This window comes from Microplitis demolitor, chromosome 4, assembly GCF_026212275.2.
Source record: "Microplitis demolitor isolate Queensland-Clemson2020A chromosome 4, iyMicDemo2.1a, whole genome shotgun sequence".
Classification (NCBI taxonomy): Eukaryota; Metazoa; Arthropoda; class Insecta; order Hymenoptera; family Braconidae; genus Microplitis; species Microplitis demolitor.
Window position 1 is genome coordinate 14,122,910 of NC_068548.1, and position 15,012 is coordinate 14,137,921.

Here is a 15,012-nt window from a genome sequence, read left to right on the forward strand (position 1 = left end):
TGAATTCTTGTTTCAAGTTATTCTGTTTTTTTTTTTTTTTTTAATTCCAAAAAATGTTTACTTGCATCAAAAATGAGAAAATTCTTTGCTGAAGCATTTTAATCTCAGTTGTAGAACTTTTTTTCTCTAATCAAAAGTTATAATGATTTCAACTAAATTATTTTATTCATTGGCCAATAGCAATTAATTAAATAACGTCACGGCTATTCAATATTTTGACTTTTCAATTTAGATTTAAAAAATCACTAATTTTGGGCGGGATTAAATTCCCGTCTTTTGAATTAGAAGTCTGCTATATACTAAGCTGACGTACATCCATGATATTAGAAACTAAAATTTGAACTATAAATACTTTGATAGCGATATAGAAGTCTCTATTCTCGATGGTTTGAACAGTCATACTCGTGTATTAATTTTAAGAAAAAAATATCCTTTATACTATTATTTTTGGGTTAAGTAAATTCTTCTTGATTCAAGTTAATTTTTTTTCTGTACCTATCGATGTTCACTCCCAGACAAAAATTTTTTATTTTTTATTTAAATTTATTATGTCATACCGTAACTGTGTACTTATCACGATACGGTGAGCGTCAACATTTGCTACTTATATATAGGTACCGTAATCTAACTTTATTCAATTAAAACTACTGTTTTATTTACATCATGTCATTTTGACAGATTTATTTTGAAAAATGATGACTCCACTTCTCACAATTAATTTAAAAACTTTTAAAAAGTTTGTCAAAAGTTGCTAAAAAAAATAAGCTGTAAGGTTTTCTATATAAGAACTAAAAATTAGATTATAGCACATGTTCGAAATGTATGTCATTTGGAGTCCACCTGTTATTACTATTTTGAGTATATTATGAAAAAGTATACCGCATGAAAAATTCAAAATATTTAAACCAAATGGTAATTTATTTAAATGTGGCGTTATTTATATATTAATTCCTTTTAATACTGGTGCTGAGTAGTTAATTTTGTGAAGCTTGATGTATTCAACGTCACTGGAATTCATAACAAATGGTATTATCAAAGTGTCAAGCTGTCTGTAAGATAAAATCAACAGATTATAATTTTAAAAATTACATAGATTGTTCAAATGTAGAAGAGGGTTCAGCAAAACTATTATTTTTCAAAAACAGTTTATTTTTCCAATTTTTATTACGCTACATTATTTACTTCTTATTTAAATTTGAAAAATTAAACGTCAAAAAATTAATTTCAGATAACAATTATTTAATGAAAGTCACAAAAATAAATCTTAAATTATTTCAAAATTAATGAATAACAAGCCTGGACCATTTTACAAAAAATTGTCTTTGCAAAACAATTTTTTGATACTCAGTTCTCCCCTCTCGTATTCGTAATATTTGTTGTAATAATTATGAATAAATTTTGGCTCAAAATTATAGATAAAAAGTAAATGATGAACGATAAGATGTTATGCCCGAACAAAACATATGATTTAAATCTCTATATGAGCTTATATTCCATCAACTATATATAGATATATATACGATCAAGTACGACTACTTCAGTTGGAATTTCAATAAAGTGTTGAAATACTATCAAGGTTGTGTATATACTTCTCTATTATATGTACATTTATAAAAATCTCTCTCTCTCTCTCTCTCTATATATATATATATATATATATATATATATATATATATATATATATATATATATATATATATATATATATACATATATATATATACATATATATATATATATATATAACTTGCTCACAGAGTAAATTCAGTATAAACTCGCGTGGCATACATTCGGTATGAACGAGGCCGCACCGATGCGCGTCTTCTGACGCGTCGAGGATGTCGCGGAAACGCGACGTCCGGCGATAATGTCCGTCAACAGCGACGAGCCAACCATTATACAATACTCTATTGTTGCCAACTTATTCTATTACAGATAACTCAGTCTGTTTAGTTAGTATATAGTGTATACCTCTCACTTATGCCCATGTAACTCACTATCAACTTTCTCTGTTACTCTCTTTCTCTGTTACTCTGTTACTCAACTCGTCCCTTGTACATTACTCTCTTCATACTCTGTTCTAGATCGTTACGTACTACATTGATATAAATGTTTTAATACACATTCTTATCAAACATATATATTTATTTTAATACCTGAAATTAATATTCCATTTATTTTTTTATAAAATCTCATTTTCATGACAATTACTCTTAAATAAAATTTTATTTTCCATCCATTTAAAAACTGAATAGATAATATAGTGATAAGTATTTATATGAATTGAATAAGACCCTTGAACTTCGAGAGCGGAATGAAAACTAGCCATCTGGCGGTCTGACAGACACTATAGACTTTCAGTGTCGACGTATTTTTGTACTTAGATGCATAGGATATAGAGGAAAGTATAGAGGGAGTATAGAGTACAAGTCTTTTTACAACAAAGGGGAAAGACGTTAGAATCGCGCAACCGTTGACGGCGAAAAGTGGCGCTGTTTAATATTAATAAGCAGCCGGGTTTTCTGCTCTTGGCAGGCACGTAGATACATATCGTTGGTTGCATTATGAAAAGATGCTGGCACTTCTCGCGCCTGCCACATTTTTACAGGGTAAAAGGGAGGGCATGACAACAAAAAAAATTTAAATAACTTGGCCTTAAGGTAACAAGTACATGAGGAGGAGGCTTAAAGATCCAGCTAAACTCAGCATTTTGTCATCTCTTTATCTCGATTACCCTTTAATCCAGCTCACGCATTTTTATAATATCCGTAAATTAATAGCGATAAGACGCCCACACAAATGCCAGTTACTGTTTAAGATAAATATATAAATATATTAATGTATACACTTGTTCTCGATAGTCGAGTCTCCAGACTTGGAACTCGGGATCATTCATTGAATCGGTAAGGGTGTGCGGGCTTAAAATCCGATATATCAGAGTAATAACTTTTCCATTAAAATGCTTAAGTAGTAATAAGTATGCAAGCCTAACTGACAACCACTTGGAAATTACGCCTGGATTAAAGTGTCTAACTAAATGATATTTATTTAAGTAAATAATAAATAAATAACTCGAGAAATAAATTATTTTTTTAAAATCAATATTTAAGTCTACGAGAAAATTTAAATATATATAAGAATTGTATAGTAAAGAGATAATATTAATTCTTTAATACAGATCGAATTTAAAATACTCAATGGTTTTACGTGATAAAAATGTTTTTTTTTTCAGCATCACCTTGAGCTTCCGAGCCATTCCAAAGGTCAAGAGTGTATACGAGCAAGACATCGGTTGTAAAAGTCCTGGTATAAAGTAGCTTGGAAAGGAGATGGGATAGGAGTGCAATGTTGCCAAGAAAAAAATAAAGGAAGGAAAGTTGCACACATGAAACCGAATAGACTAGATGTATAGCACGTAGCGAGAGGATCAACGAGTACGTGGAATACTCGTATCGTCTGGGACTGGGAGTCAAGTAAAAACATCCGACTCCTTATACCGTTACTGTTACTATTTCGTTTTTCATGATGCCGGTACCATCCAAAATATTTCTCAACTACCCGTTACTCTTGAGTGGTTAATAAATAAACTTTGAAAAATGGCTACGTCTTTTACTACTCGCTTTTTCAATTATTTCTAATACTATATCATTAAACATTCAATAAAATCAATTGCTTTTTCTATCAATGTTTCATAAAAATTATCGTAATCTCCTTTTTACACTGAGGATCTTACGGTACTTTTTTTACATAGAAAATTTATAGAGGAACTACTGCATAGTAATAGTAGCATCGAATTGTGGTAAAAATTACCGGTACCCTTGAAATTTTTCAAGATATACTGAACAGAATTTACAAAGTGCGTTGTAATTTTCATAAAAGCAACACATTAAATCTTATTTTATAAAACTGATAAATTAAAAAAAAATTATAACTGAAAAAACGGGTTAGGTGTATTCATTAGTTCAACATACATGCACTTACTTAATAAAAACAAAATATAATAAAAAAAAACCCCTAATAAAAGCAGCCCTTCTACTAAATTTATCAAAAATTTCATAAGCAAATCCAAAATTGACTAGATTTTTTCCCTAGAGATATTCACTAGGCCTCAATACGTCTCGTAATGAATTCTAACCTATAAGTACTAGAATGAACGAAAAAAGCCGAATATTTCCGAGTGAACTCGAATTTGAAAGATTTTTGATAAAATTACCATGCTGCGTAGAACAAAGTATGCGGAGAAATTATTCTTTTTTAAAATGCTATATGGTGTTACAGTAACTTTTACTATGGTCATGGTAATTTTTTCATGTGATCATTTCAATTTCCATCAGGTGGCCACCATGGCCCGGTTTAAATGGCGCCATAGCATTCAAAACAAGAATACTTTTTCTGTATACTTAATTCTTGAAATTTTTCAACGTTTACACGGAAAAATTACAGTTTTTAGTGTATAAACAGAGTTCTCGTATGAAAACTCCAAGTGTTATAGTTTGTACTGTAAAATTGAGACTACTTCTTGTAACAAGGTAATTACAATTATAAATACCAAATTTTAAGTTTTTAATGCATTTTTAGTCCAACTTTATTATGAATGAAATGTCTTTTAATTTTGAGTTTCAAAGTAGAGGAACTTTGCTGATATTTGAAAGTGTAATTTTGTCCACTATTCGTTTTTTCCGTGTACACATTTGTATTTTTATAAAATATTTTGAAAAATTAAAATAATTGGCATGTAAATGTGAACTGTAAAATTTACCATTGATTCTTTTTAATATGGTACAAGGTATCTTAGGTATTGAGAGTATCGACTTGTCTTGTCTAATATTGTTCACCTGTATTTCCACCTGTTCAACTGGGCGTAACTTATACCAAGCTCCACCTACATCCCACCTAACGACACAAAACGTCCAACGACATGACGAGAAATACCTTTCCCCGATTGGTCCACAGCATCGACTTGGAACTCGTTGTATTTTATTATTTCGCTCATCTACCTATCCACCTTGCCAATAGTACCTTTCTATAGACCAAAGGATTGTACAGATGACCTAGCATCCTGGTTCGATGCATGCGCCTTTGCTTCCACCGGTTCCACCAATCTTTCTTTTGCACCACCATTCACTTCTATACTTAAACTTTTTTTTACACTTATTTCTAGTCAATCCACGATTTTTCGAATATGCGCAACGCCCGACGAATCCTACCGTATCTGGAATACAAGAATGAACAAAAAGAATGGATTCCCTTCGTCTTTGTTTTTCTTGTGCTTCGGTAGATTCATTTCAAACGTCTTACTCTAGCCAGGGATTTATACTTTCCTTTGATTTCATAGGCTGACTTGTAACAACTTTTTCTACTTTTAATAAATAAATTTTTTTTAAATCCCATAAGTAATTTGTTGTTGATAAAATTTATTGGATTTAACCAAAACGTGATTTAAAACAAAAAATGTGTGTTTTTATTGTTTGATCTTTCGAGTAAAATTTAGTAAAATAACCAGTGTAAAAAAAAATTTATTGGTTCACGCACGCAACAGCAGATGTTAAATGATACAATTGAATATCGGTTATTTAATTCGATCATACTATTGCAGTATATTTAACATGAAAATAATAAATAAATGTATGATTATATACGTCATTGTCTTCAATATACAATATACTGATTTATAGAGTAGAAGTATATTATTTGGGGCTGAAATCAGAAGGGATAAATTTAAGAAAAATAATTTATTAGTGTATTTATCGGATAATGTTATACTACATGACATTACATAAAGAACAACAAAGTAAATTGAAAAGAAAAAATAAAGAAAAAAAATTATAAAGACGAATGACTCGGTGTGTCTGTTAGTCGTTCCTCTCCACCTGTATAACCGCAGCATCTTCACGAACAATGTTATACAAGGACACCAACAAGGGCTAAGCCACCAAAGCCGATGCAAGCGCGAGCCAACACCTGGTGCGTGAATCCTCGAGGGACGCTGATTGTTATTCGTTCCACGCTCATTCTTCCTCGACGTATAACCACCGTATTCTACTTAAATTCTTGTTGCTATTTTACTCAGCTTTTTAGCCTTTATGCCGTCTTCGTCCTTGTCCTTGTCTAAATCTACTTTTTCAATCCTATTTATTGTTTTAAGCAAAGTCCGGACATTTTATTTTCATCATCACCGATTATATATTTTTTGGATTTACTTTAACCCCTTCTTATGTTGCAGTATCTCAAGGATGATGACTATTTTCCGACAAATCCTCGACTCAAATTACAAAACTCACTAACAACTATTTATCTGTTGATGCCCGTGGACATTCACACGTACACGTTGTCCTGGGAATAAATGGACGATGGAAAAATCTCGGAAATTTATAACCCATCACAGCAGCTTTCACTTCTGAAATATAAAACAATTTCTGAGACATTTTCTTGTGAATATAACTTTTAATTTATAGAAATAATTTTAAAAGTAATATATAATGATCCAGAGCAAAATGAGACAATTTAAAAAAAAAATTTTTATTTATGATGATCATAAGTAAGGGGGGAGGGTTAATTGGCTACTAGTAGTAGTGCCAAAATTTTTGCTTAAACAAGTTTTTTTTGTTTAAGTATTTATAAATTTTTTTTATTTAATTGAAGAAGAAAACTTTTAGTGGCCAAAGTTTTGGAGTAACCACACTGAGAGAACAATTTATTTGAGCTAAATGAGATTTGTTTCAAGCAAATATATCCCATATTTGAATGGACCCAATTATTGTTTATTTGAGACAAAGATATGGTTCATTTGAATGAAATAATGATTTGTTTATAGTTAACAAATCTGTATTTGATAGCGCCACCAGCCGCAGTGGAATTTTTTTCAACCAAGATTTGTTAACTATAACCAAATATATATTTAAATGAAATAAATGATTTTGTTCAGTCAAATAAATCTATTTAGTTGGCTCAAATAAATTGTTCTCTCAGTGCACCTTGTTCAGGATAGACGACTTTATCATATTTTTCTCTATAAGCTCCGTGAGCATAAAATTTTATACAAAAAAAGAAATTATTTTTCCCAATAATTGTATCTCATTTTGACCCGGGACCCCGACTTTTAGAAGGAAAAGCTTTCAAACAAAAAATATGTTTTCGGAAATTATATGGACCAAAAAGGTACATGCAGAGAATTTTTGAGTAAAAATTACCCATAAAGTTTGGTACTGTAAGGACATCTAGCCATTAACTAAATTTTTACTATAGTAACAACATATATGTTGTTAGTAAAAATATTGCATTGCATTTACATGCTATCGAGTAGTATATTTTATAATGTGCATGGGAAAAATTTAGATATTGATCACATATCCTATATAATAGTAAAATTTTATAAAAGTATTTTATTTAATAAAATTACAAAAGTTTTTTCATGTAAAGTTTATTTATTTGTAAATATTGTATTAAAAGTGTTAAAACCCAATTACTTATTATTTTTTTTTTTAATAAAGGTTGAATAAAATATTTTATTACTTAATATAAATATGGAGATAAAATATAAACTTTTTATTCGCATAAAATAAACATATCTTAAGTTATTTTAAAATATAAAAAATGTTAAAATTTATAAAAAATATTAGTAAGATTATTTTATTTACTTTATGAGTTTATCCATGAAAAAAACTTGAAAAATAAATTTTATCACCATCTTAGTGTATATATATTTGTATATATACATATATGCTAGCAATACGAAAGTGAAAACCTCATGGGGGTTAAAAGTAAAGGTACGCGAATCATGTAAATTGTGAAAAATATGTCTGGCTCTCAATGATTTAAAATATATGATACAAATATATATACTTAGTTTGATATATTTTTTGAGTATCAATTTTGATTTTACTCAAAACTTTGTATAGTTTTTTATATTAAAGAAAAAAATAAATAAACAGAGTTATCTTTACATACGATTTTAGTAAATTCAATAAAACGAACGAAATAAGGTCTGGCTCGATCGTAAAACAAGACAAACAAATTTCGAATCTCGTATATGTCCCTGTCTTATTACTCGTCTTCTTCAACTCATCGATACCATTTTATCCACCTATATATACCACACATCAACATATATATACTTTGTGTTCTTTTATATAATGATAAAATTCAAGCAATATAGATTCTATGACCGAAGAACACACTTATAAAAACCTCAATTAATTACTTATTATTATTTCGCTCAATCGTATCACAAATCATTACGCTTTTCGAATAAAATATACCTAAGGATAATATAACCACCAATAAGCTTTCATCGAGCGATTATAATAGCACAAGTGCACACATTAGTCAATTATATATGTATAAAGTATATATAAGCGTATATATAAATCGAAAGAATTCGGTTCTTTGTTTCATACTAAATAGTTTCGGGTATTTTATAAATTTGTTATTGAACTCCATTTTGTTCAGGCATATCTCTAATTTAGTATTCATAAGAATAAATATTATACATACTAAGAATTTTTTAATTAAATGAAAAAGGCGGTAATTTTATTTAACATTTATAGAAAATATTAACCAAGTAAAATTATGGATGTTGAAAAAGGTAGAAAGGGCCGAGGAAGGGCGAGTTGTAATATTTTGCTGTGATTGTTTTCAACAATTCAAAAAGTACGGCAAATATTCTTACGTATCTTCAAACACGAAAATATAAGACAACTACCGAAAGCTTGTGTTTTCAGTCATTTCTGTTAGCAGAATTTTTAGTCAAGCACCAATTGAAACTCGTAACGTTAGTCCAGATGTTCCAAAACATCAACGGAGAAAACTCGGAAGGCGAGTATAACATTTTAATCTACACTTATGTTACACCACGGCTGATTCAGTGGAAATTTAAATTGTAAGATTAAATTACATCCTATATAATATATTTGATAAATTGTAAATTGTTGTTTATATAGTAGACGTTATAAGGTAAATGTCCCAATACCGGAACGGCGAAGGGTATATGACTGATTTTTATCGTTTTAAAAATATTCAAATAAATTATAAACCAAAATAATTTATTACATCATATAGAATAGACATTTAACAATTCAAAAATAATCAAATAAGTTCATTTTTCTTAAATTTAATAAAAGAAAAAAATTTTTTTTTATTACACCCAAAAGACCCAATACCGGAACGCTGAAATAGCCTTGTCCCAATACGGGAATTCGGTTGTCCTAATACCGGAACAGTAAATAAAATAAGTTATTTTTTGCATTTATTCATGGTGAAAATATTAATAATTATTAAATAATATTAATGTAAGACGAGTATGAATGTAGCAGACATCAGAGAACTTTAAAATTATAAATAAATAAGATGAATAATTAAAAAAATAATATTTACAAAAAAAGCACTATTAATTTCAAAATTTTTTGAATTTCCATTTTTTTTTTAATTTTATATTATTAATTATTTACTCGATTTATTAATAATTTTAAATTTGTCTGATGTCTGCTATATCACACCCATAATGTAAAATGTATTTAAAATTTCAAAATGATTGAATATTCAATGAAAATAAATATTTTGAACTAAAGAATAGAAACAAAATGAATCATTTGAGGTTATACTAGAAAAATAATTAAGAAAAAAAACTAAAAACAAAAATTTATTTTTTATGATTTAAATTAGAATTTATCTATACTTAATCTATTTTTTATAACAATCATACATACTGCATTAAATATTAAGGCTCCAGTAATAATTAAATATTGTACTTGATTTAGCCAGTCAATAAAACTCACCGTTAATGTCTATCGATAACATTAATATGGTTGGCTGTTCCGATACTGGGCACGGGTTCATTTTGGTGTGCCAATAGACGAACAGTAAAATTAATATAATAATACTATTTTTTTCATATTTTTAATATATTTTCTTGAATTTTATGTCATTCAAGATGCATATACAAAAAAAAAATTATTGAAAAGTAATTCTATGCATTTTCTATATAAGCTTAAGACCATGGACTGATGTCTTAGCAAAACCATTAAGAGACATAAAAAATTCATGAATCCGAGACTATTGCTCTAATCAACATTTTTTTTTTTCATATTTTAAATATTTTCTAAAATCTATTTTATATTTTATTTTTTAACTGAAAGATTAAGGTTTCAAATAAAGAAAGTTTTATTTAGTTTCATCGCGTACGAGTTGAAATATAATATAATGATTATCAAATCGTTCCGGTAGTGGGACAGTTACCTTCTTATTAGAATAATTTTTTTTTTCTAAGTCCAAGTTTAATTTCGCAGAATAATTATTCATGGAGGCATTGATAATAAATTCTAATGACACGATGTAAAATAGGACATAATATGTTACCATCAAGAAATGTATTTATTACTCTGCCAAATAACAGAAGAGCACTTGTACTAAAATTGCTCCTAGCATTGGTATATAACAGTTCTGAGATAAGTTTCTTACCAGGGACAGTACAACTGGTGGGCGCGATCTCGTGGCGAGCATTGAACTACATCCGCTGCTGCTTATAGCACCGGTGACTTCCCTTTCCTACCTGTATACACATATATATGTATTTTTCTCTTAGTTTAAGCATTTTTTTTTCTTGGTTGGAGCATACAAAAATTTTTGCGTTTAAAAAATAGTACTTATTCCGAGAAAATTTATTGTCTTCAAACAAAAAAATGTTATATTGTTTCAAAAAACTAACACATCTTTCTTAAAAAAAAATATCTCTCATTTAAAAAAAAAAACTCTTAAAATAAGTAAAATTTTTTTTTGTTTAAGCATAAAAATATGTTGGCTTGAGGAGAAAAAATTTTGATTGAAGATAATTATTTACTAGGTGCAAGAAAATTTTAATTTTCTGAATTGTTAAAAAAATTTTTTTGTATCAAGATTAATTTTCTTGGTTCAAGTGAATTGTATTACTTTGTGAAAATAAGTTGTAGGAAATGAAATGCAATTATATTTTTTAATTTTTTCATTATTTATAAAAGTAACAAATGATCTCCAAATCAGAAAATAAAATTATCATAATGGGAAATAAATTTAACAATTATGACTATTCAATTTATTTAGATTTTTTTGAATTAATTTTATTTAATAATTTCAAGTACTTTTATACATTTGGGTGTAGTTCATTATATTACATGGTTTTTTCAATTCATTCAAAGGAAAGAGCGGCGTGAAGAAAGATTACATAAGTAATTTAATTATTAAAAAACTTTTCTTCATCATTATTTGACAAGTAGAATTGCAATTCTCTGAGAAAAGTATGTGGAAGATGTAATTCATCAAAAATATTATAAATATTCTCCTCAAAATATTTTATGTAATAAACTCTCTTCTGAACAATGTGCAATTTAGAAAGAATCATAAGTTCATATATTGGATATTCTGAAAATGAATTTTCAAGTCCGAGTATATTCTCGAAATCAATAGACTTCAAATAAGGTGCCAAGTATAGCGCATTTTTATGTAAAAGTTCTAAAAACGTAATATTACTGCTTTCTAACTGTTTTCTTTTCATTCGTTCAATTTCTAAGTGACACTCTGCTAAATAATAATCAAATTCTTCCATACTCCTAACATCTGTAATATTTCGATCACATACATAAAAACCTGCTGCTATTAATTCTACAATGTCTCTGATAACACGAGTTGATCGTGAAAAAGTTGGTGATTCATTAGTTTCCGACCAACTTGACGACAAGTTATTGACAACTTCAGCTTTTGCAACTTTTGGCTACAAGTTACCGCCAATTTGCTCGGAAAGTTGGCGCCAGTATGGAGCCGCAACGGGAATGCAAGTTTCTGAGGAAATTGAAAAGAAACTTACCGTCAACTTATGACCGTCAACTTTTTGGATTTACAACTTTTGCCACCAACTTTCTCAGAAAATGTCTATCAACTATTGGAGGTACCAACTGTTAGCGGCCAACTTGGTGTCCAGTTGCGGCTGCAAGTTTCTCGTCAGTTTCTCGCCAACTTGGCTATCAGGGGTGCTTCCTAACAACTAAAATACCATCTGGATTTCTTTTTAATACGGATTTATCCTCGATAGCTAATTTACCGTCAGAATCCAGAGCATTAACAAAAATACCGACATTAAGCAGATAGTAAATTATTTCTATATAGGCCTCGGTAGGTTTCATCCTAAGAGCGTAATGAACTAATTTTTGGGATTTAAAGAATGAAAAAAAATTGTTATTTATATTATTAACATCAACTGTGTCAGCAAATAAAAATAGCCATTCATATAAAAATTTCCAGTTGAGAGAGTCGACAGCTAAATGAAAAATTGTTTTAGTGTAACCACGTTCTTTATGTGTTAAAAAGATCAGGCGAATATTCTATTAATGTATCCATGGCTTCGTAGTTTTTGGCTCCAACAGCTCTCATGATAGGAGTCCATCCCTGCATATTATTAACATTGACGTTCGCGTTGTTATCTAATAATAATGTTGTAACTTCCTTTGTTCCTATCGAAGCAGCAATATGCAATGCAGTATCTCCAACTGCGGTAAGACCTGAGCGAAAATTAAATTTCATTGCTACATTAACATCTACACCATTTTTTATTAAATACTTGATGATATTGCCATTTTTAGAAGCCATGGCGTATGTAATACTGTCGTTTGGGTTTCCGGTATCCGTTTGTGTATGTCAGCACCGATTTTGATGAGATTTTTAAATATTTCATAATTTCCGATTCTCGCAGCCATGTGTAGAGGTGTTCCGTAAAATCCGTAAATGCCATTAATATCAAAATTTTTGGTTGTACCATTTACTAAATCTTTGTCTAAATGTCGTACAGAGCGAATGAGATCCTGGAGTAGTCTGGCTGGAATTTTGCATTTAGATTGTCGTATTTTTATTTTGCGTATTTCCAGTATTCATTTTCTCAATAGTCGTATTCTGGACCTTTGTTCTCTTAATTGTCGCATTTTTGATTTTTGTATTTGTGATGGATACTCGTGAGACATGTTGTTATTACTGTTTTCACAATAGAAACAACAATTTTTTGCACTTGATAAGTTCTGGAGCAGAAAAAAAAATGAATGAAAGTTAGTTTTATTTCAAATCTAAAATTTTACGAAAGAATTGAAGGACATAAACAACAAAGACTCCATAAATTTTTATATGATATTTTGAAAAAGCTGTCATTTAATAAAAAAAATGGTCGTACAATTTAATAAATACAGTCGAATATTTAAAATATATAATTTATCAAACAATGATAAATTAATTTATCAAATTTTAGTAAATTTTTCTCTCAATGTAGTGAAATACAAATATATGTGCAAAACATATCGACGTTTGTTATTAAATATATATTACTTTTTCAAGTGGATATCTTTTAATTTTTATGACCAATGTATAAAAAAATTATAAAATTTTTAATAAATAAAAGAATATATTTACCTCAGATTTTTAGAAATTGATAATTGTTTAAAACACAGAATGTATAAATTTATAGATTAAAATAAAATTTTAAAACACGTGTTACAGTAGATATGACCTTCCAACAGACGGGACACGAGAAAATGTTCAGATCAGAATATTGCTGACCAAACGTATATCCCTTAATGAAATTCTACCTGGGGTACCCGAGTAATTACAATTTTCACTTATGCTATTCTTTGAAAAAAAAATGTATAGTATAGATAAAAATTGTAATTACTCAGTGGCGTCGGATGGACATTCATTAAGATTTTAAATGTGATCAACAATAATCTTTCGGTTCTTCTATTGTAACACGTCTATTTAAACTTAATTTTAAACCATAAATTCATCGTTATACTTATACCCTATTTTTATTTGTTGACTTGAAAATTTCATTTAATATTTATATAATACATTACAAACTTTAATAGCTTTACTAGAAAATATAATCTTAGACAAATCTTGTTATGTAATCACGTAAGTTTGATAGAAATTAATTATTAAGATACAATCAGTATTAAGAAAACACGAGATCCCACATGTCAGTTATTACATATAAATTAACCTATGTATATTAATTTCATACAAAATGTGTCATTAACTATAATCAAGTAATATGCCACATGAAAAAAATATATATCCGTATTCAATATAAATGTCAAAAGATTATTTCACTATGTATTAATGATTTACTTGGCAAGTTTTTACTAAAATTTCACGCTGTGCCGAGTTTTTTTATAATTAATAATTTCGAAAATTTTCATGTCTGCAAATTTTTGACAGTGTATTTATTATTTGTCTTATTGCATGAATTTATATAAATATTTTAAATTAATAAATAAGCAAAATTATTATTGATCTTTTAATAGACAATTATTTGTATGACATATATTAAATTTGTAATTTGCCAGTAGGAGGCGAAGGTCGATATAGATACGAAGAAGAAAGGTCCGCGTGCACTTTCCATAAAATCTCATTGTATATGAGATCACTTAGTAAGGCTGAGACATTAACGACATGCGAACACAAGTGTTTCGTTACTATATCCACACATATACATTTATGTATTACAAGTATCTTTATGTTTATTTCCACGTAACACTTTCAAAGTATATCGCTGATGTTTATATTATAAGTAAAAAGTTTTTAATTTTATTTACAATAGTAGATATCCATATTGATGTCAATTACCTTGTTTAGTTATATTCATGTTTTGTCGACAAAATAAAGCTTAAATCTATAATTAATCATTAAAACTAAAATAATTATGAATCTGTTGAAAAATTTCAGCTTATTTTTAGTCAAAGTTTTTTTATTAAATGAGAAATATTTAGATAATTAATAAATAATTTATGTAGCAATGTCCTTGACTTGATACAAGTCCCAACGGAGTAATTTAACGATTCACACGACGAAGACCAACAAACAATTGACTCTTCGTTCCTCTCTCGGGAATCAAGACTTGTGTGTTCCTTTCTTCTCATTCATTTTTCTGTTGTCTTGTATTTGCATCTTTGTTTTGTTGTACAACAAAAATCGAGTGTACCCTCTTCGTTATCGTCCTGTTCTCTT

The 15,012-nt window shown here is 28.7% G+C and overlaps 1 protein-coding gene across 1 annotated transcript; it reads right to left on the minus strand.

Annotated features, from left to right (window-relative positions):
• Nucleotides 1-12,318: 12,318 nt before the first annotated feature.
• Nucleotides 12,319-14,650, minus strand: LOC103572863 (ankyrin repeat and protein kinase domain-containing protein 1-like). Its single transcript, XM_053737920.1, has 3 exons — nt 14,632-14,650; nt 12,584-12,838; nt 12,319-12,524 (listed from the first exon to the last, which is right to left on the minus strand). Exons 1-3 carry the CDS (start codon nt 14,648-14,650, stop codon nt 12,319-12,321), a joined length of 480 nt encoding a protein of 159 aa, XP_053593895.1.
• Between the last annotated feature and the right edge of the window lie 362 nt (nt 14,651-15,012).